The 27,935-nt window shown below is 42.6% G+C and overlaps 4 protein-coding genes across 27 annotated transcripts in view; all 4 read left to right on the top strand.

Moving 5' to 3' along the window:
* Positions 1–8,268, top strand: part of plekha6 (pleckstrin homology domain containing, family A member 6) — a 95,000-nt gene extending 86,732 nt beyond the window's left edge. For 19 of the 21 annotated variants that reach the window (XM_069190374.1, XM_015342619.2, XM_069190373.1 and 16 more), the window contains 6 exons: positions 356–532; positions 615–767; positions 952–1,085; positions 1,811–1,953; positions 2,751–2,859; positions 3,787–8,268. In XM_069190374.1, coding sequence (XP_069046475.1) covers positions 356–532; positions 615–767; positions 952–1,085; positions 1,811–1,953; positions 2,751–2,848 — 705 coding nt within the window. In that variant the 3' untranslated portion in view covers positions 2,849–2,859; positions 3,787–8,268. The remainder of the gene's footprint in view (positions 1–355; positions 533–614; positions 768–951; positions 1,086–1,810; positions 1,954–2,750; positions 2,860–3,786) is intronic. The other 2 variants (XM_015342602.2, XM_015342606.2) reach the window with 2 other exon arrangements.
* Positions 8,269–8,772: 504 nt separating this feature from the next.
* Positions 8,773–12,056, top strand: golt1a (golgi transport 1A). Its single transcript, XM_006628456.3, has 5 exons — positions 8,773–8,956; positions 9,768–9,859; positions 10,845–11,023; positions 11,532–11,595; positions 11,824–12,056. Exons 1-5 carry the CDS (start codon positions 8,857–8,859, stop codon positions 11,863–11,865), a joined length of 477 nt encoding a protein of 158 aa, XP_006628519.3. The 5' UTR covers positions 8,773–8,856; the 3' UTR covers positions 11,866–12,056.
* A 10-nt stretch (positions 12,057–12,066) lies between these two features.
* On the top strand, positions 12,067–18,659 carry kiss1 (KiSS-1 metastasis suppressor). Its single transcript, XM_015342414.2, has 3 exons — positions 12,067–14,289; positions 16,133–16,303; positions 17,745–18,659. Exons 2-3 carry the CDS (start codon positions 16,159–16,161, stop codon positions 18,029–18,031), a joined length of 432 nt encoding a protein of 143 aa, XP_015197900.2. The 5' UTR covers positions 12,067–14,289; positions 16,133–16,158; the 3' UTR covers positions 18,032–18,659.
* Positions 18,660–19,082: 423 nt separating this feature from the next.
* LOC102690728 (polymeric immunoglobulin receptor) lies at positions 19,083–27,302 on the top strand. 4 transcript variants are annotated; one of them, XM_069190371.1, is made up of 8 exons: positions 19,083–19,374; positions 21,397–21,738; positions 21,967–22,896; positions 24,129–24,195; positions 24,570–24,688; positions 25,074–25,214; positions 25,297–25,346; positions 25,827–27,302. In XM_069190371.1, exons 1-8 carry the CDS (start codon positions 19,320–19,322, stop codon positions 26,199–26,201), a joined length of 2,079 nt encoding a protein of 692 aa, XP_069046472.1. In that variant the 5' UTR covers positions 19,083–19,319; the 3' UTR covers positions 26,202–27,302. The 4 variants fall into 4 exon arrangements, with proteins under 4 accessions (XP_069046472.1, XP_015197895.2, XP_015197896.2 ...); XM_015342409.2 differs by having other exon boundaries at positions 21,961–22,896; XM_015342410.2 differs by having other exon boundaries at positions 21,961–22,896; positions 25,074–25,161; positions 25,827–25,864.
* The last annotated feature ends 633 nt before the right edge of the window (positions 27,303–27,935 follow it).

The following is a 27,935-nucleotide window of genomic DNA, read 5'->3' as shown; positions in this document are numbered from 1 at the left end:
TGAGCCTATGGTTTTAAATTGGGCATCCCTACTTGCAGGAAAGTGACTGCCCCAGGTTTCTCACAGTACTTTTGTGCCTGTGGTATACATATAAGTGTATAAGAGTTGCCATTGCATGGTACATGAGGATAAGCTACAGAATGTGGATGTGCTTGTGTCTTCTCCATTTTATGTATAGTGTTGTAGCACCGTTCAGTTCTGTTACAGCTGCATCGGGGCTACTCATCTATGATGCTTCTCTGCAGTAAGAGCTGTATATAAGTAAGATCTTAAACAGCTGCTCACTGTGCAGTAGAATCTCTTAGAGACCTTCTGCAGGGGCAGTGATTATTAAGCCAGAATTGTTTTATTTCAGGAGCGCCCGAAAAGCGCGGTGTTCCAAGCAGAGGTGAAGTCCAAGATGAGCGTGGAGGAGCAGAACGAGAGGATCAGGAGAAACCAGAGCAGTTCCATGCGGGAAAAGAGACGCAGCCTGCAGCTCTCAAGCGGGCAGCAGATAGACGGCCTCAAGCCTACCGTCAGCTACAGGGTGGTATGAGCCACTTCTCAGCCCTTACCGATTGGTAGATGGGTCCGGTGCACTTCCGCTAATTGGTTCCCTTTCGCCCACGCAGGTACGTCGGAGGCTGACTGCTCACGAGGTCGATATCAAAGACCTGGAAGCAGCGGTACGGGGGGAGGGGGTGGAATCTCCACGCGAGGAGATTGCGCGACTGCGCCGCCTACAGGTCGAGCCTGAGCACTACGACCTGGACATTGGCAAGGAGGTAGGCCTTGAACTGGCTGCTTTTTTGACCTCTTTACAACCTAATGAAATTACAGTAATCGACCTTTTTTTCTTCTACTGTGTATAGTTTTTACATGGTAAAGTAACATTTCAGAATTAACCATAAGGTCCAGAAAAAGTGAGGTGAAATTAATTAAGTTCTGTCCAAAAATCTATCCGAGCAGCTCTTGATGCCAGACAAGGTTCTGATCCCGGAGCGATATCTGGATGCAGAACCCGAGGTGATGCTCAGCCCGGAAGAGATTCAAGAGAAGCAGAAGAAAGTGGAAAGAATCAAGACACTCATCGCAAAGTCAAAGTAGGTGGTAGCATTGTGAGGTACTTACAGCTGCACCTCAACCAGCTAAGATGAGGCCCAGACGGACCCACAATGGGGGAAGTGCCAGCCCAAATCGTGACTGTTGCTTCTCTGGCCTCTCTTCAAGGTGTAGAGTGTCTTTGCCCGTGACTTGAGGCTCCATACCTGCTCCATCATTCTCTAATTTAAGCTCCATAAAGAAACACGATGCAATCGCCAGCCTCAAGCTCCACATGTGTTTTTGTTTAACCATCACCTCTTGCCCTTGCCTGCAGGGGGGGGGTTAGGAATTCATCACAGCTGGACAGGATGAGTGTTTTTACTTCATATAGATTTAATTCCACTTCCAGGACAAGACTAAGAATACTACCATTTTCTGTACCATTAGACTCCACAGCATTCTCAGTTTAAGTTTATTTCCTAAGAAAGATTATTACAAACAAGAGGACCCATTCAGCCCATCTACTGTATCTGTTTGACAGTAGTTAATGGATCCAGGGATCTTATCCAGCTGTACCGTGAATGAACCCAGGGTATTGGTTTGAATAACACGTCAAGATGCCTTGCTCCAGACTCCCACAACCCTGTAGGCAAACATGTGCCCCCTTGTCCTCAGTACCAAACGCACCTCCACGTAGTCTCGGCTCGTGTTCCACTGTTAATGCATGAATGCGTCTGTGGACACGGCAGCTTCGCTGTTCTCACTCCGCCTCCCCCTCGCGCAGCCTGCAGAACATCGTGCCCCTCCTGGACGGGCCGGCGGACGGCCAGGCGGACCCGGAGCAGCAGCGGCAGGAGCAGGAGAAGCGGATCGAGATCTCGTGCGCCCTCGCTGCCGAGGCCTCGCGCCGGAGCAGGCTGCTCTCCGGTGAGGACACCAGGCCGGCCCCGGGCTCACTCGCTCCACAGCTGTTGGCCTTATCCAAAAACACCAAGCAACATTCCCCTGTGATTGATGTCAGAAATGCAGGATTACATGGCTTTTTACAGGAAATAATTACCCTCACGGCAGCAGGACAGAATCCTCTAGCAGGATATCAGATGTGGAAGAACTGCTGAAGTCACTGAAGCACTTGTAGGCAGAATCACAGCTGTTGTTATCCGCACCTTGAAGGTCTTTGTGAGAACCGACTAAGTTTGTTTTTTGTGGTTTGCCTTTTATACCGAGCCTTGGCGGTTTTCCTAGCATTTCAGATCATGAACATTCACTGCAGTCCTGAAGATATTTGCGCAGCACTCATTTCTAACCCCTTCATTTCCACTTCAAGCCTCAGCCCTTCTTCCACCGCATGTCCCACATCAGCTTATCACATTAATTGATCCATCAGTTCGTCATACCAGCTGAGCATTCTCATCCACGCACATGTGACAATACACCATATCTGTATGCACAGATATAAAGGCCGTCTTTCAGTGCCTTGTTTTCTGAAGATGTGAATGTCGTTTTAGACTTGTTGGGCGTAGTCACATCTTCTGTCAGACTTAACGTTCTTTGGAGGTCTCACTTCAGTCTACAGCGATTCCAGCTGTAATGCACCTTCTTAAGCAACCTTGCTCAACTTCCCACCTATCCGCTTCGGATACTGCATCTCTACAAAGCTAGCTGTGTTTTGTTTAAAGCAGGATATTTTGTTTTTTTTTATTATTCACTCCATTCCATTCCAGCTCAGTGCGTCTCCCCCAGCCCTTCAGCCTCCCCGACTGACCTGGTCCCCCCCCTTTCCGCCGACCACTCTGACTCCTCCCACTTCATGAAGGTCTGAGGCTGCCCCAGGTGAGTCCCGCCCACAGCACTGCCGTGCCAGTGATAGCCCCGCCCCCCTGAGCCCTGCCATCAGTTCACACCCATCCTGCTGCGAGCCTGTGGTTTGAGATAGAAGGAAGAGATAGTCTGTACAGAGGTGTGCTGAGCAAGTCAAGGACTGCAGGGATGCCTGCTTGATAATACTGTAGTGCCTGAGGTGAGGCTCACATAATTTAATGCACATTTCTGTTTTTATTTCCCCTGGAGAATTACCTGGAATCATTCTAGTTGTATATTTAATTGCTCACCTGTGAAGGAGGTAAAGAAGGGTGAACAATTTTACACAGTATTTGATCAAGATGGAAGTCCTGGAGTCATTGTTTTGTAGCCAGCTGGGAGTTCACTCTGGTTCTTATCTTTAAATAACCTTTTCTTGCATATTTTGGACACTTGGACACTCTTTGTTCCACTGAAAGTTCCTCCTGTGTAATTTTGTGAGCTTGAAGGAGCTTTCTAGAATCCCTTAATATACCATGAAAGTAACCCTTGATTTTCAGATGCTGTTTTATGAAATGTACATTGGATAAGGAGTTGAAAATTGAATAAGTGTGTCGCTGTATTGAAAATATCTCAGTTTCTGAATAGTGACTGGGCTATCTAACTTTGGTGAATTTTGTATTGTCAGTGAAAAAAGTAATCAAGCAAAATCATTTGACATTTTCATCATTAATGTAATAAATATGGTAAATACATATGACAAGACAAGAGTGTCATGCGGTTTCAAAATGTATTTGAAAGGAATCAGGTGATCTACCGGAGCCACTAGGCTGCTTAAATATTGGGCTTCTGCTTCAACAGCTAATATGCAAAGATCAAAATATTCATCAGAAGGACGCAAATCAGCTAACTTACTGCTTTTCTTAATCTTTCTTTCTCTTCTTTTCTCAATGTTCTCAGCTCAGGCCCTAGCTGCTGTGAAGTTCCATGGAGCAACGTTCTGAGCACTTGATGAAGAAAGAAAAGTTTTTTTTTTCTTTTGCCCATAGAGTATATTTTTTCATTCCGTTATTTTAATGACTGCGAGAGAATATGAGTAAGAACACTGGGAGCCCACGACTGTAACATTCTCTGTTATGTCACAGAGCAGTACAGGCCTACTAACTCTAGGGCGGGACGTCATCTTGTCCATACGATCAGCCACAGGCAGTCTCCATTAACTGCTAACCGACGGCCAGAATCTCCGCTGATTGGCGTGTGTCAAGCAGAATGCGGTCATTTTGGAGATGAACGTCGAAACCCTGCTGTGGTGAGAAAGCCAGCACAGGTTGGAGAACATACAGTAACTGATTGGTGACAGATTTCGACACCAGTCATCTAGAACCACCAAGCATTCATCAGACACAGAGGAGTGCAGTGCAAGTTCTCTAAGCGTTACTGCTTTTCCCTTTTGTTGGTCTTAATGGAATGTAGCTGCGGTCGGTAAAATTCTAAACGCGGATTGAGCCAGATGGTCACAAGGGCTCTGCTTCTGACAGGGCAGTTCATTCTGCATGGGGCTGGGAGCCATGATACACTGGACGGAGACCAGGCAAGAAGGTTGATGGTGAGGGGAAGTGATACTGTGGGGGCTGTGGATGTTCCAGGGTGTTGTAGACCTGACCAAAACTCAAGAACCAAAGTTAAACAAGAAAAGCAAGAAGACATCTCCATGCACCTCTAAATGACTTGACATCACTCGGGCTGCAACAGCCGGCTGACGTTTTAGTGGTCTTTTCAAACCCAATGCCTGAACCTTTGCGGTCGCAGTGCAATCTGACCGTACCCTGTTGATCTAGGCGGAGAAGAGACAGGCCGGCAGCTTTGCGTCTTTTAGCGCTGGGACCAGTCCACCAGCAGTTGCTGGTTCCAGTCATGTGGAGTGAATGTCAGCATTGTGGGTTGGAGTTTGTAGCATTTCCAAGAGCACAGACTTTCTACTTGTATACCTGCTCATGGCTCTATCGGACATATGTTCCCAACACACCAGAATTAATCACGCTCTGTCCAGCTCCATCGAGGCTCTGCTTCGATTAAACTCTAATCCCCATTTTTCTTCCTTAAATAGGGCTTGTTGTACTAGTATCCCTGCAGTGTGACATCTCTCAGCACTTTGTTGATAAACCCTATAATTAGGTATACTTATATACTTACCGTTCCTTTTCATTGTCTTTATTGTACACAGCGCATTCGCTGCATATATCTGCAGTTGTGATACTGATACTCTTATCATCAGAAAAACTGTAAATGAAACAGAAAGAAAAGAAGTGACCTTAGAATTTTAAGTTTGCTTAGTTGAAATGCCTGTTTGTCAAGGTCAAGATGGATCAACAGCTTGCAGTACAGACACTCAACGCAAAGCATTTTTACCTATGACTTCAATCACAGGCTTTAAAGCTAGCAAATGAAATTGTTAACTGTTACATTTGTATTTGATATTTCATTGATACCCATCTTAAAATCATCAGATGTTGACTTTGGGTTCAACTTTTTTTATTCATTTAATGGTGTGCAGAAAAGGCGTCTTTATGGGTTTCTGTTGTATCATCAATGTGGTGTGTGCTGTATTTTTTAAAAATACAAAATTCAAAGCCAAATGTTTACATGAAAAATACACCTCCACTGTACATTTTCTACTTGTACATTTGCAGAAAACAGGAAAAACAAACTTAATAATGTGGTATGTGCTTTTTGTATCACTTCGATAAAACTATCGCGGCCTGCTCAGAGAGATTGCAGATCATTTGTTTCGTTTCTAGATGGAACACACTTTTTATGGTTTGAATTGTTGGGTTTGTACTGTAAAAGTTCACAGGACATTTCAATTAGGCCTGAGCATGTAATTTAATCGTCACAATGTCTACATTTCATAAAGGAGAGGACTGTGCTGAGTAGTGGTTAGGACACTGAGCCAGAGAAATTCTTGCACTTCTTCTTTGAGCTAATTAACTTTAGAGTCGTTCACTTTGGTTTTGCCTTTGCTCAACATGGCGACATCCACCAGGACAGTGTCTTAGGACAGCGTTTGATGGTGAAGAGCATGAGTTGAAATGACAGCGTGGATTGGCTTGTTCTCTTTCATTTCCGAGCACTAAATGCTCTGAATCATCTACAGTGGGCACCTGGAGCCTTGATCACCTAGCAGGTGCCTGTCCTGCTGCTGAGGGCTTGCTCAGCTCAGAAGAGTTCAGACGTGTGCCCCCCCAGAATGGGCACCAGAGTCACCCAATGTTAACGGCTATCTTAGACATTGAAAAGGGTGTGATATACTCCTTCCGCCAATGAGTTGCTGGCCCGTTCTGGATCTGACCTGTCTCCTGTCTCTACTGCGAGCACTCAGGCCATCAGACCAACCATTCGCATTTGAGCTTTAAAACTGTGGGTAAGGGTGCAGCTCTCACGTCGGCTGTGCCCTTGTGTGAGTGGCTTTTACTTGCTATCCTATTACACGGAGAAAGTGTTGCCTTCTGTTTCTGTGAAAATATATCCACTGTTTCTAGCTAACATTGAGCTGTGTTTATTGATAAGCAAAAAAACAATAAAATAAATTAAATGATAACTTTTGAAGCAGTTTTCATCGATCCCAAACAGCAATCTTCTTAGATACAGAAAATGAAAGCAGGTATGTTTTTAGCTAAATAAAATAGCCAGATAGAGTTTCCTGAAAGGCAGCTTGTATATCTAACTAGAAAAAGAAATACATGTGGAATCTCTGCATATTGGAAAAAAAAAAACTTAAAATGAGCAGAGTGTGCAGCACTTACTGACAGTGCAGTTGCCATTGTTGTTTAAAGCGTACAAGACAGTATACACTGATTACACTGAGATGTTGCATTAAGTTAGAATGAATTTGTGTGATAATCTAAGTCACAGTCATTGAGCACCCACCATAGTGTTTCACTTAATTCCAGTATGTTCATAAAACACGTTAAATGGTCAACCAAAGGGACAAGCTAAAATGGGCATTGTAAGAGCGTTAGGTTAGGTTATTTGGTTCAAATGGGAAAAAAAGTGATTTGGTGCGAATGAATAAAAACAACAACTTTGTCTTGGTAGGTCAGATACCCTCAGGTCATGAGGATTGTAATACAGCATTTTCATGGTCTGTTTAAAACATCATCAGCCTCTAATGCCTGTTGACAAAAGGCTCATTTTGACCAATCCTGCTCTGTCCAGCTGATATAAACAAACCCAGGAGATCTGACCCTTGTCTGTGTTGTTGTCAATGACCAGAGATGGGGAACCTACCACTCAGCAGAGAACACTGTTAAAGTCCGCTTGTCTGCTAGATCAGAATTGTGCCCGTTTCGTTGTCTTTTGTGGTTAGAGGAAATGTGTTAGTTTTCAGTGTTGCTGTTTGGGGGACGTTAAAAAAAAACTGCTTGTACTATGCAAAAAAATAAAACAGGCTTGCTTTAAGAATTTATTGTTCTTGCAATAAAGCGAATGTATCTGAATAGTTTTGCCTTTTTGTTTAGATGATTTTAAGGGAATACAGCAGTATTTTTTTTCCAACAGAATAACAGCTTACTCTTAATAGTAATATATTATTAATGTTATTTTTGGTATCATTGTTATTTTGTGGATATGATGAGTAACACTGCCAAAAACATTGCAGAGCCCTGCCACATTAAAATGTGCAGACTTTACAGACTGATGATTCGTATGGGGACACAATACCAAGCACAAAGTGGAGCAGACCCAAATATAGCAATATCTGATCCCTTGGCCTTGCATGTCACATAGGCCCCAAGGCAGATGAACATGAAGGGGGCTGATTTTTATCCACAGTTGTGAGCCCCTTTTTGGAAAACTGGACGACTATCTGGATGTAGGGGGTCATTTTAGTCTGGCAGAGCTCGACGCTAATGATGTCTGTTGCAAAAGAACCAGCCTGGATCACAGACCAAATTAGGTTGTCATAGCACTGCTGTAGCAATAGATGTGTTGATGTGTTGGTTCTGGGGAAAGTTACTTGAAAAAAAGTATTTTTTACAGTTACACAATACCTGTGTAAGGGACTACTTTTTAAAAATAACAATAATCTCAGAGAAATTCCTGTAAAGTCATCAGTTAGAGTGTTCTGTGGATGTGTGGATGTCATTACCATGTAGACTCATTAATTTTCCCTGAAAAGCAATGCCTCTCAACTTCTTATTAAGAATTACCGCTTATTAAGTAACTTGTAGCTGTAACTAATTACTTTTTAATAAGTAAGTTTCCCAAACCTTTTACGTTTTGCAGTGCAGAGTAGCAGCCTGGATTGAGCCCCTCATGGACCGGGCAGTACTGTAAAAGCCAAGGTTTAGATCTGAAATGCAAGATGTGTTTTGTCAATACAAGTTTGTTTCAAAATGTATAATTTAAAAACTCCAATAAAATGTATTTGAAACAAAGATGAAAGCCTCATATCCTCACCTATTTGTTAACAAAAGGTGTGATTACAGTGGGAGGGATATGTCATTTTCTCTGCATATTATTCAAAGCACTGCAATGGACTGGTGTCGCATCCTGTCCTGTACCTGTTGCTTGCAGGGCTGGGCTTCAGTTGCCCTACAACCTTGGATAAAGTGGTTAAGAAATGGGTGGATTATTCTAAGCATTAAAAGCTTTTAATCGTGTAGCCTTCTGTCTCTGCGGTAAGTATATACTATGTCCATGCATAATGTAGAATTATATCTCTATGTCCTACAAATGTGAAAAATGATCTGTAAACAATTAAAAATATTTTCACTTAGAAGTTAACATGACTGAAACCAAGATCAAATTTTTATAATTTAATGTTGTCTTTGAAGATAAGGACCTCTTCTACTTCCCAAGTCATAAACTTCTAAAGGCTCAGAAAATGCTCATTGTTTGAGTGTCTGTAATTAGTGTATATAAGGCTGTTCATAAGTGGAGAATAGCATTGCAGTGCAGAAACATTGTTAGAAAGCTAATCTATTTTGCTCAGTTCACCCCATGTTTAGTTAATAATTACCCAGGTTGTGAATGACAGAGCAGCTAAAGGGGCAGAGTGCTGGGACTCCTGATACTGCCCGGCCTGAGGAGAAACAGGAAGACACGATGATCGCAGTCACAGACGTCCAGAGTGAGTGCAGGGAAGTTTTGAAGCCTTTTTTTGTTCATTTTCTTCCAGACACTTCAGCATTGTTGTGGACAGTTACATGTCTGGCAATGCCATTGCTTATTTTTCACTAGTTGCCTACAGTGTAAATCGGGATGAAGCTTGAGATCTTGGACAGAGAGGCCATGCTGGTGTCTGACTGAGGAGCAATAAGTGGTTTATACTGTAGATCTCAGATGTTTCTTCTGAAGTTATTGTGTACACCTTAAAATGATTTCATACATACCTATCAGGCAATGGCCAAGAATGGAATTTTACCTTGACGTTATTATGTTAAAGATATGGGAGAGCGTGGCCCTGCTAATTGAGGTAATTGTGTGCATAAAGTAATGTTTAAGACTTTAGGTCTCATTTATAGATTTATCTTCTGCAGCTAGAGGAGCTGTCTGCACTCATTATTAGAACAAGAGGACAAAGGAAAGGTTAGAACTGAGAGGAGTCCATTCGCCCCCATCTTTCTTGGTTCAATGCTACCCACTTAATGATCTGAGAATCCCATTTGTTTCTTAATGATTTTCACTGGTGTGAACTTGGTGGGAAGGAGGTTAGGAATTTGGTTTCAGGTTCCCTCGGCTCTCTGTGTCAAGAAATGTCTCCTTTTCTCTGTCTCAAATGTTCAGTTATTGTTGTCATGAAATCTGTCTGATGGTGGTGTGTTTTGAGAGCTACTAAGTATTGAAAAGGTTGTGAAGCAGGGTACAGAGGGGGCAGCGTGCTTGTCCTGTCTCTCATTCGCCTTTTGACTTGCTGTCTTTCCCCTCTGCCCCTCTTCCAGAGCTGGGCGTGGGCCTGACAGCGTTCGGTCTGTTCTTCCTGATGTTCGGAGTGCTGCTGTACTTTGACTCTGTCTTGCTGGCCTTCGGAAACGTGAGTCACTTCACAGCTCCACACTCTGACTCAGGGACATATTGAGATATTTATTTCAACTCCAACAACATTGGCAATGCCTGAGCCCAATTTTACAGCAGACTGTTTTCTGCTGTTTTATGTGTGCTGATTAAATTTCATTCTGGCCTTGTACAATCTGGCCTTCTTAAAGTTTATTTCTCCATTAATTCAAGTTTCTCACTCCTTCCCTACGTCTTATATAGCCTCTAAGTATTATGAAGGCTACATAAAGCCTTATTCAAACAAAGCATGACTGACTTGTGTACATCTGTTCTGCAGGGATGCTACTTTGTATTTTTAGCTACCTGTATCAGCTTCTGATAGGCTAATGTTAAACTGTCAGCATTTGGCGTAACATGTTGTTTCTGTGGTGACATTAGTAAAGTACAGAAACCCCGCCAGGCCTGTTGACACCTCATATATTTTTAATTACTCAAAATTCATAAGGTACTTTCTAAGGGGAAGTCAAGTGTGTAACTACTGTACATCTTGAAGAAAACAGCAGCCTGAAAGTGCCAACCAGAGGTACTGTAATTAAAGAAGAGAGAACAAAAACTGGGCATTTGGATTCTCGCTTGGTCAGTAGATAAGTAATTCAGTTACGCTGTTAAGGAGATGTGTGTGCTGAAGGCCTGTGCTGAGCCAACCCGCAGTGCTTTGTGAGAGCTGGACAGGAAAACGGTTGTATTTTTCTCAGTTGTTACAGTAGTTATCATACTTTACCGCCCCTCCTTTGGCTTTACCATGGTTTAACTATGATTTACTGCATACACCACATTCGATTTTCACAAGGAAAACCCTGACTGCAAACCCATTCTGCTGACACACTACCAGTAACACCTCACACCTGAAGAAGGCTCCAGGGCCGAAACATGTTTTCTTTCTTCTTTTTTTTCAGCATAGAATAAACCTATTACTTGTTCCTTTGCACACTACCAGTAAGCCTGGGTCTCCTGTGCCCTAGATCCTATTCCTGGCGGGCCTGGCTGTGATCATTGGCCTCAGGAGAACGTTCCAGTTCTTCTTCCAGCGCCACAAGCTCCGAGGCTCCGCCTTCTTCCTGGGGGGTGTGGCTCTGGTTCTGCTGCGCTGGCCGGTGGTTGGCATGGTGATGGAGACTTACGGCTTTGTTCTGCTGTTCCGGTGAGTGGGGCTGACCAGCTGACAAGGGTTGGACAGGGGGGCTTGCGGAGGGAGGAGGGGGCCCCCAGGTGGAGCTTCATATTATAGTCACATTCTCTTCCAAAACTCCCAGGACAGTACTATTTGCCCACTGGTGAAAAAAGGATTGTGCTGATAACATCTATTAGTGTTATAAAATCAAGGATTCCTATAACTGGATAAATGTAGGATAAGACGATCCTACGAATTACACTGTTGAATGCTTCTCTTGTGGCTTTACTCCAGTATATGGTCATATCAACACTATACCAGTTGCCTTTATCTCTTGACAAATCTTCCAAGAGACTGCGTCTTCCTATAAATCATAACAGTGTTTCAGCCTCCATTTCCCAGACAACTCTCAGGAGACAGAAATCACAGAGACAAAAATATCCATATCACTGAATGGCGCGGCTGAGCCATGTGCTGGCGTGGAAATAGTGTTTCCGATCTGAGGCTGAAAGTTCAAATTTGTGTTTTATCCCTCCAGGACTTTCTTTCCTATGGCATTTGGATTCCTTGGGTCTTTAGTAAACATTCCATTCCTCGGCTCGGTAAGAAATACAGTCTATTGTGTGATGCTACTATAATTATACCGGTAGATTTACATACAGATGGTCTAGTTTGATTGCCTCTGAATCATCGTTTGAGATTTGTGAGTGAGGAGAGTTTCAGGGCAGCTAGCTTCCTTGCAGTTTTGAAAAGGAAACGTTGTGCAGCATTTGTGACAGATAAGAGAAATTGTAGAGGCATGTAAATGTGACTCATATTTCTCTCTCCAGCTCCTCAACAGACTGTCTGGCAGCAGCAGCTCTATGGTTTGAGGATGTCTGGCCCAGAACTTAATACAGAGGCAGTGGAGGTCTTCATTTTGAAGCATCTGGGCTTGTTATTTTGTTCTGGGGTCCAGGGACATGAGACGCTCCCAGACCTCTGAGCCTTTCCCATGAATGACCTGAGCCTGTGTGAGAGGATCAGCCCCAGTGTGCTTCTTGTCCTTGTCCTTCTTCCTCAGCACCTGACCAGGACTCAGGCCGAAAGGAAGCAATCAAGGACTGAAAAGTTTGGGAATTTAAATCAATAATTTGGGGATTTAATTTTTTTTTGGGGGGGGTTGCTGTACCCCAAGGCTGCTTGACTCTCAAGGACACCCCCATGAGGGTCCCCAAAGCCTACAATGATCTGTGTTGTATACCCTCTTGCAGTCTTGGATACATCTAATAATTAACATAGTAAACATTTTAAAACGTCCCCACTGCATCACCCTTCTGTAAGCTTTGCAAAGTGACCAATTAGGCCCTGTACCTAGGTCACGCAGTTGTGTTGTGCACGATAAAGCCTTTGTCTTGTTTCAGTAGTCATATTCCATGTATGGTGTATTTTCTTCTGATTTGGGATTGACTATAATGTGGTTTGTTTAGTACAGCAGCTCAAACCTGAGACTTGTGATCTGTGAGGCTTTATGCTGCTAACCAGCAGAGTTAGGATTGGCTAGGATACCTCACTCCCCTTTAAATTAATTCCTTAACCCGCAAATAAAAGTTATTTCACAAATCTGTTTTGAGAAGTTTAAAAAAAAACGTTTTTAAACTTGTTTTCAATTTAAAAAGAAAGAGAGAAAATCCATCCATAACTACTTGCACAGTCACTGACTAAGCTTGCAGGCAAGTCGAGTTGGAGCCATCAGCAGCTCTGACCAGAAAGAACGGCTCTGAAGAAAGCTCCCTGTACTCATTTATTTTAGCAGACACATCATTTTCAGCTGGTTCCCAGACTCCTGTACTGTCTCCTCAGAACAACCTTGTTACTGATTCCCAGCCAAACCAGAGAAATTATAGAAGCTTGTGGCAAATTGAAAAGATTCTGGCCTTAGGTTTGAGAACCAGCTCTGAGCAGCGCTGTCTGACTGTAAGAGGAAAATCGTTTTTCCTCGAGCTGCTTAGGCTCAACTGTTCTGTGTTTATCTGCTCACAATACTTTAGGATGCATCATGTCATGAGAGAGACCGAAACCAACCCAAACAAAATGAAGAATTCAAATTGGACACGTGATGACTCGTGCAACACTGCACAACACCATCCAAAGTCACAGCTCTAGCTCAGCAGGCCAATAGTCATTTCCGCGGCTCTTCTTTTAGAGCAGTGAATAAACGTCTCATCAAAGCACAGGAAATATTAACTTTCTAAATTAAATACAGTCATTTTAAAATGCAGTCATTCGGCTGGTTCTCCGTGCCTCTGCCACAGCCGTTCTCCTGAATGCATTGCTGTGTGTGCTGTAACCACTTTATCCGGCGATGGCTGAAGTGAGCTCCAGCCTGACCCAGCAGGGGCTACGCCCTGGGACAGGACTCCCCTCCATCGGAAGGTACACAGACTCACAATCACTCACAATGTAAATGGGCAATTCAGAGATATCAATGGACCAGGACTGCGTGCCTTTGGAGCATGACTGTGGAGGACATGCAAACTCCACACAGAAGGAGCCACAGTCCGGAATCAAACCTCGTGCTCAAGAGATGTGATGCAGCTGCATTCAGCTCCACGCCACTGCATTGCCCTGCAGGGCTATGTAGAAGTGTCAGAGCATTGCAGTGCCACGTGTAGGTGTAAAACCACACTGCACCCAGTGCTGACTCTCCCCTGTGAAATGCACACGGTGCAGTCTGGTGGTTTGAACTGGAGAGTGCCATGTGTCAGATGCTATTAAAAAGAGAAAGCAGCTCTGAGGGCAGGAAATTGATTATTTTATAACCCACTTCTCTGTCCGTGAATTCTAGTCAACAAAACCCTTAACTGGTAAGGTACATACATTCCTCACATGGCCATGTTGACATCCTTGATGCACTCATCCTAACTTCCCTTTTAGCTAAAGGAGATCTGGAATAGAATCCAATTCACCACAACTGGAGCCGCAATTAGAAAATCTTATTTCGATCTATTCAGGGACAAAAAACTGGAGGAATTTCAATCAAGAGCAAGGAAATGAAGAATCAGAGACAAATAATGGTCTGGTTTAGGAAGGTGGGTCAGACAGGAGAGCAAGGGGTAGGAGTGGGGCTGGGTGTTGTGTCTGTGAGTGTCGGTGGAGGGGGAGGGAGAGTGACGCATGCCTTGGAGTGATATAATAGTGGTCCAGTCCCAGAGAGTAAAGAGGAGTCCAGTCCGAGACCTGCTGCTCTGTGCTTCTCAGCATAAGGGATACCAACACAGTGAACAACAGACGTGCTCTCGGCACTCCAGCAGAAGGTAAGTGCTCAGAAGCTTTGCTCTGCCATCATGCTGTAGTACCTGGCCAGGGCGGATGGGAGATCCTCTGTGTGAAAGACATACTATGTAGACACCTGTTATTTTCACAGAAGAAACTGACAGACAGGCTGAGTAAGCATACCGCTGTCTCACATATACTGTATGGAAGTCTGAAGGAAGGATCAAAAGGTTAATTCTATACTGTATATGTGGATCACTCTAAATTGTGTGATTCTCTGAATGCCAAGTATAATAGGTGCTTGTGGATAATGGTAAGCAGATCAGATAGAGAGAGAATCACTCCGTCAGTCTAATCTTCCAGAGGCCTCTTCATTACCTAATAAACCTCTTTCACATCTTCTCTGAACTGGACCTTCTGACAACACAACACAGGAGCCCAGAAGGGAAACTAGTAATGACTTGAGGGAGTACTGTAATGTTTTTACTTTTGTAAGTGCAATGAAGGGGAAATATGCAATATTTTTAAAAATAAGACGCAGAAGTTGTCAACAGCAGGTTGACAACCTCATTGTATACTGTATAAAGTATAAACTGTTTCTTCAGTGCAGTATCTTCAGTTTACATATCTGTAGATGTCAAGAGCTGCTGTTTCATATATTTTACAGTACATTTTGGATGGTAATCAAGGCTGATAATCTGTCAAATTAAGTTCAGTTGCTAAAATGGACACAACTCTACAAGCAGTAATGCCTCAATGTGTTTTCAAATTTGGAAACAATGCAGAGATCGATAGAGACTGACGCACGATGTTACTTTATGTGTTACAAAGTCAATCAATGTAAATTAAGAGAAAAAATAGCACATTATCAGAATCTTTTTCTCTTTCATGTTAATTTTTTCTGCTAGGTAGGATCTCTCATAAGAGCTCTAGACCAGGGGTGTCTGGTCAAAACTTCACATGTATACTGATCAAATATTAAACTATGAAAGTCAAATCTTTTTCATTATTTCTTTTTTCGTGTTGGGTGATATGCTGACTTTTTAGATGAAGCATTTCAGGGCTGCGAGTTGTTTCCTCAGTGCAAAACTAAGAAAATGAGTTCACAGTAATCCCTCAAGTCATTACTGGGTTCCTGTGTTGAGTTGTCAGAAGGTCCAGTTCAGTTCTGAAAGCACCAGAGGGGTTTAAAGGTTTAATGGGTCACAGATGTGAGAGTTTGGAAGCAGGGTGTCTGAGGGGCAGGGGGCTCTTGATGTTTGTGTTCCAGTGGCGCAGTGCTGTTTTTGAAGTGCATTAGGAGAAAGGAAGAGCCCCTTTCATAGCTGACACTGTGAGCTCCCCAGGAAGTCGATCCTGACCTTTCCCCACCCCCCACAGGATCTGTGTGTCAGTGTGCCTTTTGCCCCTTTCATCTCTCTAGGGCACTGGGAAGGTAATACCACAGAGTTACTCCTGATGCCTCCGATGCAGACAACTCAGGCTGAGTCAAGCAGGGGGGCGTGCAGCTCAACGCCACAAAACCAGACACAACAACCTATATATTTCAGATCGGTGTGTTCAGTCATGCTGACATTCAAACGAAACTGCAAGTCTGGGAGGGCTGGATGATTGAACGTTTCAAAGCACAAACAAAACTATTTTCCAATGAGTGTCCTCTTGACAAAACTGAAACAGAATGGGGCTTCAACAGTGTGAAAGCGCAGGAATCACGAGCTTCGATCTACCTTCTAATGCCTTGTCGGGCAGCGTGGGATTGCCTCTCATTAAAGGTCGAACACTGGAAGAGCACGTAAACATTGAAACACTGAAAAGAAAACAGTGAGTTTATTAAAGCAAAACCCTTTCATGAATTTACATGTCTGCTTATGTATTTTTTTTCAGCAGCCACTGGGTGATCAGGAAAGGAAATGGGACACACTGGAAAAGTGATGCCGTGCAGTCCCCTCAGAACAGAGTCCACGATGCTTCTTCTGACCATGATGCTGATGATGTCCGTCCAGCTGGTGGAGCCCTGGGCGGGACACCCGCAGATCAGCTCGGCCAGTCCGACAGGTACACCCACCTCCGGGTAACCAGACACAGGGATCTTTCTGCACTGCCCTTGGTTAGACACATAGCTTCTATCCACAAGCAGTGAGATTGGCGAACACATTTAGCCATCCCCCACGGACCACACCTACACCATCACCATCTACCTCTTTATGATTTCTTATCTATTGCACATCTCCAGTCATTGTTTACATGTCTGTATTGTTTACATTCAAACTGTCTAAATGTTTATTTGCACACTGTCTACTGTTTGTTTGTATATTGTCTTGATGCACTGTTTGCACAATGTTTTGTTTTTTACACTTGTTTTACAATCGAGAGACTTTCTGTAAGTAAGAATTCCATTGTACCAGTACCGGTTACTTATGGCAATAAAGTTCAAGTTCAAGTACTTGCAGTGCAGATCCTGCATCAGAGCACAAGAGGAAAAATCCTCCTCGAGGAAGTTAGTTAAACGATAGAAGGGAATATAGTTGGCTAACAGAAAGTGAATGAGGGAATTTAATTGTTCTGGCTGGGAGGCATGCTTGCTTTTTAGGGGGAAAAAATCACAGAATATGACAGCAGGCTTTACCCCACAATATAATATAAAAGTAAAACAGGACAAGGGCCACAAGTGGAGATGGCAAGTGAAGGGGCTGGAAGCAGGAGGCAGCCCTGCGAGTAGGTGTTGTTGGACCTGTGTCCCGGGGACCAGTCAGGGAATGGCTGGAGGGGATTCTGGGATTGTTCAGTCACCAAATCAGCAAGATGGGCTCAGTATCACCCTCTAGTTTGTACTCCATCCAGTGATCCAATATTAGAGAAACATCAATGGAAAGGTATTTTATCTGCCATATCTAGTCTAAAAGCATATTTTTTTAAAACTACTGTATGTAGAGTACATGCATCCATTTCTGAAAACAAGAACAGTTACAGTACAAACAAGAGGAGTCCATTCTGCTCATCTTGCCTGTTTGGTTGTCAGTAGCTGATGGATCCAATGATCTCATCTGGACATTCCTCAAAAGAAACTAGGACAACATGGCTTTGTAGCTTGTCCCAGACCTCCAAGCTCTTTCTTTAAAAATGCGACTTCATTTCTCAGTTTGAAAGGCACTTGCACATCAATTATACTGTTGAATCGGAAGACGTTCTCTGTGTTGACAGAGAATTTTGAATATTTGGGTCAGATCCCCTTGTAGTCTTCTCTGTTCAAGATTAAAAAGGATCAGATCCTTCAGCTTGCCCTGTAAAGAACCAAGGGTTCCCCAGCTTCATCTTTGGTTTGTCAGTGACTTCTGGTTTCCATTCTGCCTATTCCGTAATTACTTATTCAGACAAATGCGCTTAATTGGATTGATTGAGACCAAAAACCTGGAGATATACCCTTGTGATTAAAACCAGAACTCAGCATTATGGTCAGCCCTGCATTTGCCAAATCACATGTTTCCGTCCTTTCCAGTGTCGGGGAAGGAGCCGGAGCCCAGCGTGCAGGACATCCTGAGACGGATGAGCACCACGCCCCCGCCAGGAGCTCGCCTGATCCTGCCTGCCGCTGGGAAGATTCCCCCTGCGCTGGCCAGCCTGCTGTTCGGGTCTCGGTTCCCCAGGAGGGGCGGGTGGGCTCAGGCGAGACCCCAGCCCCCCGCCGCGAAACGAGAGAAGAACCTTTCCGCCTACAACTGGAATTCCTTCGGGCTCCGTTACGGAAAACGCCGGTCAAACACCCCGCCGCCGCAGCTCGGCTGAGCCCTCCGTACGCACAGCCGCCTGCTGCTGCCCGTGAGCGTCTCCAAACAGGGACACAATCCGAGCCGTCCCTCCCGCCGCCGAGAGCGCAGAGCAAGGCCGGGTTCTGCTCTGAGAGTCCCTTTTTTAGGCTCCCTGCTTCTGCTTTCCATAGAGACGTTGCCCTTTAACCCCCTGAGCCACAACCAGCTGTCTCTTCTGCTATAAAACAACAGGCGCCTCTTCATGACTAAAGAGGAGTTAATTCATGGTTACTGTCTGGTCAGATCGTTTTTAAGTAGTTTCCTTCAGAATGTTGCAGACTTTCATAAATGACATAAAGTAGCTAAAGGGTAGTTTAAAAGTCTGTGACCTTTTTATATTTGTATTTCTTTATCCTGTGGATATAAAAGGCTAAAAGTCATAATAACTACAAATTTTATGGACTTTACACATAGTAAAATTAGACCACAGTTGCAGTTATATGAACAGTTGCTATAACTGTGATTAAGTCCTTGTTTTTCAACAACATTGAAGATGTGTTTTGAAGCTTTTTATTTAAAAGTGTATTTTGTGTGTGTGTAATACTAATTTATTTGTTTGAATAACTTTTTGGAAAACAAAACTATTAAAACAAGCTTTGCTTCAATATATTGTAGGAGTGTCTGACTTTTATAAATAATGAAAGGCAAGTATTTAATTTTTATAATGACTATTGGAGAGACATAATGGAAAATCTTAATGTAAATGTAATGTAAATTCATATGCATTATGAATGATATTCTAAACCTAATAATTTAGATAGATAATAATTTAATACATACTGTATTAAATACATATTCCTCCAGTTATTTGTATGCAAAATGAATTAACTTAACCATTTTTTTAAACAATTCAATAATATGTATTTTCTCAAAATGTATTTGGTGACCCTAATCATAACTGCTTTGTTTTCTGTGCCCAGCCATGCCAGACTATGATCGACTTTGAATTTGTTACAGTTATTCACAAAAACGGATAATTATTTTATTATTTTGTAGTGATTATCATTAATAGCAATTGGTTGTGCTGAATGTGCAGGGATTTGGGTTTTTCTATTTTTGTTCGCACCAGACTTGCGCTGCGGTAAGCCACATTTTCCACTGAAGGAGCTTGTTTGCTTTTGCTGTGCTTCAGCTTTCCTTCTGTAGAAGCCTGGTACTGATGTAATCATCTCTGAGACCTGCAGACAGAAGGGAACTGCAGCAGAGAGGCAGCCGCCCTCCACAGCCTCTGTGTCTGGGTGAGGGGTCCCTGAGGACTCTCAGAAATGGGGACCCTCGTCACTCTCTGCCTGGGGCTTCTGCTTGTGGCTGGGGTCAGAGGTAGGGGGGCACCGGAGACTTTTTCGGGGGAGGGGTCACTGCTTCACAGTTGCGTGTATTTCATCTGGGCCAACATGTAAGCGTTAACAGACCTTCAGTCTCATGGCGCGTTGTTACATGTAATAACGGTGGGGTGGCGTTTGTAAAAGCGCTGTCATTCTAGAGCACTTTCTTGTGCTTTTGAGTTGAACTTTTTTGAGAATTTCTAAAGATAACCATCTGATCTACAAATGGTGACGGGATGGATACAGATTTTTTTTTAATTATTATTTACAATGAATTCGTCCATTTAATGCAAAACCAACTAGTATTTAATTCTGGATATAGTGCAGAAGGCAGCTTTTTCCCTTTTTCTCAGCAAACAAAAAATTAAGCAACAAGGATGTGAAATGCTTTTATTACAAAAAAAAAGTTCTAATCCTCTGTCCTTCTCTGAGTGATCAATAATGTACTACAAAAAGGTTCAAAATAATTCAACCAAGGATGTGACCAAATAATAATGTTGACATGGGATTATGTGTATAAATAGTTTAAACATGATCCACCACTTTGTGGAAGGTGGCTGTGCCTGTGGCGTTTTACAAGGGCGAAAGAAAATTGTGCAGCTGCGTTTCTTTTCAAATGTGCCTCTTAAAAAAAGATGTCTGCCGCTCAGGGAAGCAGATGTAGGTAAGGAGAGCTGCTGAGAACAGAAGAGAAATCCGCCATTTTAAGCTTCTCTTTAGGCCTTAGAACTGAAATAGACCTTTGATTGCAAAACAGTACCCATCTTCTCTGAGGAACACTTTAAAGCACATAGTGTAAGAGGGCCATTCATATACCTAATTTGTGATTAAATAACACATTTTGTAAGAAGGGGGGAGGGTACGAATTTAGTCTTCTGTCACAAATCTACTGAATTACAGTTTTCACTTCTGCTTAAAACCGAATCAAACCAATTTCCTCATTTTTAAAATCTTCTATCTGCACTGTAAAAAAAACATATTACATTTTAAATAAATATTTATTCTACTTTAGGAAATGTTTTTTGTTCATGTTAAATGCTAAATAGTGTACAACGTGTCTGTTCATGGGAAAAATGGTTCATAATTCATAAAGTTATATATACGTTAGTCAACATTTATCTTGCTGTAAAAATGCAGAGCAGGCAAATACACAATTAACACATATAGATAAATAAAAATGAATACCAAATTTCCTATTTTTAATAACACGCATTCCATCTATAAAAGTACATCCTAATATGACCCACATGAGGTAACTTATGAGGAACAGCATCAAGAAGAAATATCATTGTCTGGACTGTTTATTAGCTCTCAGTGTTCCATTTAACTGCTATTCCCTGATCCACCACAGTATCAGACAAGTCCCTCAGTCCTAGAAATGTATTCTTAAATCTTACTTATAAGTAAAACTTACAATCTGAAAAACACCTTTCATAAGTTTCCTATATACTAATGATAATTGGTGTTATTATTTCATCTCTCTACATTTGAAATTATTATTTGGGGTAAATATACATTTTACACAATAAATTCCAGTAGTTATGGTAAAAATCACTCACGGTTCATAGTGTATTGTGGGTTATAGCAGGTACTTAAACTGCTTAGATTTTTAAGTGTCAAAAATTAAATTTCACAATGTCGTATATACAGTAGCAATTCATTCATCTGTATACAAGTGTACACAGAAGAGATAACACAATACTTAAGGTATTTAGAATTAGCAGTGAAACAAATCGGAGGAATCAAGTGGAGACTATGTGGAGTGCATTTAAAAACAAGAACAAGAGACACTTCTTTACACAAAGGGTTGTGGGAGTTTGGAACAAGAGCTGATAGGCAGACTTCTTTGGATCAATAAACTACTGAAAGCCATTCTTACAACTACAAAAAGAGTTATATTTTGTTTTATCATTGTACTCTCTCGCTATTTACTGTACAGTATATGGTTTTATTGTATGGAATTAGTGTTACTTCTATTGATATATGAACTAAAAAGAGTGTTCTCTTATATGTCCAGGTCAATATTATGTAACCGGCCCACAGATGGTCTTTGGGATTGACGGTGGGTCTGTCGATGTTGAATGTCGGTATGGATCATCAATGACAAACTACGTGAAAGTTTGGTGTCAAGTGTTCGGAGGTACTTGTACTGACCTGGCTACAACAGACAAAGGAACTAATTATCATGGGATGTCAATTAAGGATGACAAACTCAATAATAAATTTATAGTAACATTGTCTCAACTGAAAGAACATGATTCTGGACGATATCATTGTAAAGTAAAAAAGTCAAGGAGAACCAATTTGGGCACAGGATATGAAAATTATATACATGAAGTGGAGTTGAAAGTTCTACCAGGTAAGCTATTTGTTCTTTCCCAAGATGATTTAGAGACGTTTATTCAGCATATATGCCTAATATGAATTCTTAAACTGCACATCACATCACTTTAAAGCATTATTATGAAATTGAAATTATAACATTGAAAAACGTCTTTAATAAATAGCTTTAACTATTTCATTTCCAGTTTTGCACTTTGATTCAAATGCCTCTTTAACCTGTCCTTTTTCTCCTGCTCAGTTCTAGCTCCGGAGACAGTCATCGGGACCGTGGGTGGATCTGTGATTGTTGACTGTAGTTACAGCGTCAAGTTCACTCGGTACCGGAAGAGCTGGTGTCAAGTGCATCAAAGTGGATCATGTAACAGTATAGCGGAGGTGAATCCTGGAGGGGTGTTTTCAGGCCGTGTGACTGTGCAGGACGATGTCAAGAAAAAGAAAGTTTCAGTGACACTGACTCGCCTGCAGGAGACAGACGCAGGAAGATACAGGTGTGAATTTGTGTTGAATGGAGACAGTATGACCCAACAAGTAGAGCTGAAGGTTTTCAACCAACCCGGCCTCAGAGTACAAGAGACAGTGTCTTCAGAATCAGGAGGATCTGTGGTAATCAACTGCGAATACAGTCAGGAATACATGAATAAAGAGAAGTACTGGTGCAAAATGCAAGATGGCGAATGTAAGAATCTGTTATATCAAAACCTCAGCCGTGAAGTAATAATGATCACTGACAATCAGCACAAATGCTCTTTGACACTGTCAATGACATTGCTGTCCTGGAAAAATGCTGGACAGTACATCTGTATCATAAAAGAGTTTGGCAGGTTTATCAGTAAGAATGTGGAGCTGAAAATTATTGATATTAAGGGTCCAGCTACTGTAAATGGAACCGCAGGTGGTTCTGTAAACATACAGTGCAATTACACTGAAATGTATCAGTACAGGTATGCGAAATACTGGTGCAAAGTTGATGCCAATGGACAATGTACCAGATTGTTGCATACATATTACAAGAGAAAACAACCCAGAAGTAGTATTGTTGATCAAACCTGGAGTGAGTCACTAGTTGTTACAATGTCCATGCTGGAAGTCAGTGATGAAGGGCTGTACCGCTGTGGGATAGAAAAATATCCTCTTCTCCAGCACAGCACAGATGTTCGTCTGAATGTCTTTCCAGGTAAGAATACAGAATTACCTGAAAACTGCCACGATACCATTAAACACTGCAACCGGTGTCAATATTGTTTCTTCCAGCACTTCTTTTCACAGGTTTAGCTGGCTGGTTGTTGCCTGTGATCTCAAAGGATTGGTACAGAAGTGAGAAGGGTACAGTATAACAGTCCTCAGGTCACTCTCCAGGCCATACAGGAACACTTACATTTCTTTAGTATAATTCACTCACCTGGGGTCAGGGAAGCTTCTACAAAGAGGACAATGGGTCCTGTGCCAGGCAAAAGAGAGTAGTGAAGAACTGTTGTTCATAACGGACACATTCATGTTTTATTTTATAAATAAGGATTTAAGATTTTTACGTACATTTTGGTAGTATGTAGTAAATTTGGTTGTTTTATTAAATTAATTGAAAATGTTACTAATCAAATATCACAGTCTATTAGCTCAGGCAAACACAATCTAATTAGACATTATTAAAAAAAATCATTTTCAAGATGCTGGATTATGTTTAGAATCTTTTTTCATCAGCATCACATTAGTTTATGATCCAGAGGTTCTTAAACATTGTATAAAATATTGGTTCTAACAGAGTCTCACTCCACCACAGTGCCGCATGTTGAGAGTTTTGATCGGGGAGATTGAGAAAGTGTTGGCAGGGGCTCTCTTCGTTCTTTCCACATCCCACATATTTACCTGTCAGGAACAAATTACAGGGAATCGGTTCTTTTGAGCCACAAGCTGTACATAGCGAAAAGGGTATTAAACACAACACCTCATCTCCAAGTGTGTAAACCAGAGTTCAGAGTCAAGCAATGGTCATGGTGGGGATCCAACTCCAAGAAAGCCCACTGGGCTGTGCCAGCTGGGGGCGGCACCAGAACAAGGGGGCGCACAGATTAAAAACTCACCTCCATGCTCTAAACACCATATTTTTCCTTAAACAATAATAAGCCACAGAATTATCTCCTTGATTACAACAGTGCTGGGGCTAACTGGTTGAAATCAATTTTTGAAATTGGTGTACTGGCAGATCAGGACACCTAGAATTTGACCCTGCGATATCCCAGTCACTGGCCTCGGCATGGACATTATGAAGGGTTGCAAGTTTCTGTTGCAAGCCACTGGGGAACCTAATATCTCTCCCCACTGACCACTGTATTATGTTACTCACAGTCGGGACACTGAATCTTATATTTGTGTTTAATAGTGATGGCAGCATGGTCATGTTTCCTGCAGGTGAAAATCCTACAACCACTGTGGAACCACTCCCAACCAAGCAACAGGAGGACCACAATACAAAGAGGTTTGGAAATGTCCCACAGAAATAACAGAAGTCACACTCATAGAGATACAGGAGATGTAAGATGTAAGATTTAGCTTACACATGGTTCTCGAAACAGAACTAGCACGAATCATCTTCAGGAGACAATGTTGAGAAATGTCCTTAAGCACACCTTAATGAGTGTTGTCACGCACGCAAATCAATGAAGAAAAAGCACATAACTCAACTGTTAGGACAAGGCAGTAAATCCTACTACATGTCATGGAAAGAGAATCGATCTTTCAAGAGACCACAACCCAAGAATGAAACTATGGAATGACACCTCCTATGCAATAATGTGTTCAATGCCTTCCTATTACATATGATGTAATACACATATACTCTTGAATTTTTAGTGTCGGTCCTACAACAGAAAGAGTCAGCCCGATTGTCTTTGTGATCTTGGGGATCCTGGCGCTGCTCCTCATGATCCCCGTTCTGATCTTCATTAAAAGGAAGTGTACCAAGCGCAGTGGTGAGTATGATGTCTCTGAACTGCACTGTGGGCAGCAGGTCGCCGGGGTAAGATAGTCTTGCAAAGTACTCACTTTGTATCATCAAAATTCTGCATAAAGCATATTGATCAAAATACCCTCTATACTGTGACACTGCCTTTGTATTTTAAAAATCTACACCACCCATGCGAGTAGCCCTGGTCACAGTGCATGAACATTAGCCAGAATGAGAGGGAACTGGGCCAAGCCTGTGACAAGGGTATGCTTTTAATGTAGGGTTATGGCAATTTAACTCAAATTGAAAGAGAACCGTTATTGTTATTGCCTTCATTGTTCTTGAATATACTGTAACACTAGAAAACGTGAGTAGAGGTTTATGCAAGATGCCTGTTTTCTATGTTTTAGGTGGTACGATAACCTTCCACAACAATGGAACCAGCTTTCACCTGAGAGAAATCCAGACCACCTCTTCAACAGTGGTGAACGAGAATCAGTACGTCTACCACACCTACTTCCAGCCAGCCATCAGCACTAGCAATGTCAACGGTAGATAAAACTCCTACTGGCTCTAACACTGAACACAGTACTACAGTCCTCTTCATTCATTATTTCATTCTCCTTTCTTTAGTGCTTGATGACGATTCATCCACTGACAGTTCAGATTCTTCGGATAGTTCGGTGAGTGCTGATTCTAAAAACTCTGAAGTACATTTCTGGGAAAGAAACGTGGTGCTTGTTCAGCTTTTCATTGTGGACACCACAATGAGCTACTGCATGTTTAAATTCACGCCCACTTGATGAGGCAGAAGACACAGTCATGCAGCTGTGAGCTCAGAATGGCCATGTGTTCTTGCATTTGGCAGGCACAAATTATCTCTGTCTCAAATCAAAAATAAGAGGATGATGCCTATTACATTTTGTCTTGTTTCAGTTCATCTAAATTTTCCACAAGCCTTTTATTCCAAACTTTTTATGCAAAGCTTTGTACAGTACACATGCATGTTAAAAGCGATGTCTAATGTAGTCTCCACAAATGGTTGATGGGATAGTGTTAAGGACTTCGCCTGCACTTTCAGCTATTTATACATTCCTGATGTTCTGTGTTTCATATGGTACATAGTCCAGTTCTTACTGGAGTCTTCCACTGTTTTGCCTCAGTCTACAGAGGAGCCCAGCAGGTTCTCAAGATACGCCAGTTTGAATCTGAACGGGACGGCAGAAGACGAGCTGGAACAAGCACATGACTACGTGAACGTGTCCGAGGATGGATGGATCGACCCTTCGGACTATGTGAATGTCCCGAACTCAAACGAGCTGGGAGCTTGTGGAGCCCCACGCAAAGCTGAGGAAGACTATGTGAATGTGGAGCCGTCCCGGGCCGAGCAGGAGAGAGAGGAAGAGCAGGAGGGGGTGGAGAGGGAAGCTGGGGTAGCCGAGAAGGAGAAGGAAGAAGACAGCAGTGAGGAGGATGAGGGGGGAGAGATTCACGAGGAGGACGGGGAGGTAACATATTCACAGGTTGTGTTCAAGTGAAGGACGCCTTGCTGCAGTCATGATCATGCCTTTCTCTTGCCTATTAGGAGGACTAAAAGGAGTCTTTGTGGCATTCAGCCCTGTTTAATATCGTCTTCTGACTAAATCACTGCATTGCAGATTATAAAGCTGTTCACATCAGCAGTGACCTATTGGTTCTGGGCCAGGTTTTTGTATTTTTTTGTTCTTTTTTTTTTTCTTGTTTGATGACTTCAAAAAACTTTTTTTTTGTCCGATCCACTGCGGATCTGCAGGACAGGTACTGAGATGTGTCATGTGAGCCGGACGTGCAGTCTCACCTGAACTTGTGCGTCAGACTGTGTGAAGCGGGTCGGAGTCCTGCGCAACGTGGTTTCAGACACAGGCGAACTGAGCCGCTGATCGGCTCAACCTCCACCGGAGCTGTTCGCTCCCGCTCCGATCAGAGCTTTCATTTCCAAGCGCATCTGGCCGCATTCCGCATTTCTTTTTGCAGACTGCGTTGTCAGATATCTGAGATATCAAAGACTTTTCGATGTAGGGGGACGGGGGGACAGGCGGAGGGAAGTCATCCAGGAAAGAAGTCGTCGGAGCTGCTAGCTTTCGCTCGAGGAATGTGAATGTCTTTGAAATCCATTTTTCACTGGCCTTCAATCTTAAGCACACAGCACCCTCATTTTTACACGCACACCATCCTGCCTGTGTGTGTGTGGTGGGGGGGAGGGAACAGTGAATGTCAAGACGATGACAAGAAACCTTTAGCGTTAAAGGTCACAAAAACCTGATAAAAGAAGAATGAAAATTCAAAGAATTCCTTCCAAAGCCAGCGTTGTTCACCTATCCTGAGAATGTCTGCTGCACCATCGCTTTTAATGGCATGTAGCTACGTCCGCAGCGCACGTTTATGTAACGTACATCTTTACACACCTCCATCTTGAATTCCTATTTCATATTCACTTTGTGGTACTTAAAATTGTTTTTGACCGTTTTGTTTGACTTCCATTGAAACATTTGTTTTCGAAAATAAAAAGGAGAACAAAATAAAGCGATGTTGGCGTTTTGTATTCGGATCCCCTGACGCTTGTTTCACAATGTAAAGTAAACGCGAATTGTTGATAAATACTTGGGAAAGAGTGAAAAGAGAATTCTGTGGTCGGAGTGTGAAATGAGAGCCGCGGGGAATGTGCAGAATTTCGCTTAGGGCTGGAGGCGAGGGCGCGGGCCCGCTGACACCGCTCACAGGTGGAAATACAGTAGTTTGCCGCTGTTCTACATGCTGAGTGGAGTAGGAATGCAGTACTGTATTTTTATCAGAATGCTGAGAAACACTTTGAAGCGACTTGGGACCTGGCACATGACTTTTATCTGCACACGTCTTTTCTTTATCAGACCTGACAGGAAGGAATTAAGATTAAGAACAGAAAAGATTACAGAATTTTAGATATTATCGCCGCACAGAGAGATAAGGAGAGGACTGCGTGCTCGAGAGGGGATTTCAGTCTGCGAAATATAATTAGATGAAAATGCAGTCATATTTTATGTTTTGAAAATTGAAAATAAATTATATTAAAGCAACAGTACGTTTTCTCTCCTTAAGTGGAATTTTCTCTTAATTTGTAAACTGGTACCCTCTCTCCCGCTGTGCCTTCCTAACTTGTGATTGGTTGACCCATGTGGCCAATGTGACGTCATTAACGACGCAACACAGCTGTAATCCCAGCCGGGCTTTTCTGGTCAATCGTCATATTCTCCCAG

The sequence above is a fragment of the Lepisosteus oculatus genome, chromosome 5 (genome assembly GCF_040954835.1).
Source record: "Lepisosteus oculatus isolate fLepOcu1 chromosome 5, fLepOcu1.hap2, whole genome shotgun sequence".
Classification (NCBI taxonomy): domain Eukaryota; kingdom Metazoa; phylum Chordata; class Actinopteri; order Semionotiformes; family Lepisosteidae; genus Lepisosteus; species Lepisosteus oculatus.
This window is presented reverse-complemented; position numbering and strand designations above follow the sequence as displayed.

What these genes read in the sequence shown, in the direction of transcription:
- LOC102690728 (XM_015342409.2), top strand. Translation starts at nt 19,320, where the DNA reads ATGGGGACCCTCGTCACTCTCTGCCTGGGGCTTCTGCTTGTGGCTGGG. An exon ending in TCGTCTGAATGTCTTTCCAG is followed by an intron (nt 22,897 to 24,128) that starts GTAAGAATACAG and finishes TGTTTCCTGCAG; the next exon opens with GTGAAAATCCTACAACCACT. An exon ending in GAAGTGTACCAAGCGCAGTG is followed by an intron (nt 24,689 to 25,073) that starts GTGAGTATGATG and finishes TCTATGTTTTAG; the next exon opens with GTGGTACGATAACCTTCCAC.
- kiss1 (XM_015342414.2), top strand. Translation starts at nt 16,159, where the DNA reads ATGGGACACACTGGAAAAGTGATGCCGTGCAGTCCCCTCAGAACAGAG. An exon ending in CAGCTCGGCCAGTCCGACAG is followed by an intron (nt 16,304 to 17,744) that starts GTACACCCACCT and finishes CGTCCTTTCCAG; the next exon opens with TGTCGGGGAAGGAGCCGGAG.
- golt1a (XM_006628456.3), top strand. Translation starts at nt 8,857, where the DNA reads ATGACAGAGCAGCTAAAGGGGCAGAGTGCTGGGACTCCTGATACTGCC. An exon ending in CGCAGTCACAGACGTCCAGA is followed by an intron (nt 8,957 to 9,767) that starts GTGAGTGCAGGG and finishes CCCCTCTTCCAG; the next exon opens with AGCTGGGCGTGGGCCTGACA. An exon ending in GGCTTTGTTCTGCTGTTCCG is followed by an intron (nt 11,024 to 11,531) that starts GTGAGTGGGGCT and finishes TTATCCCTCCAG; the next exon opens with GACTTTCTTTCCTATGGCAT.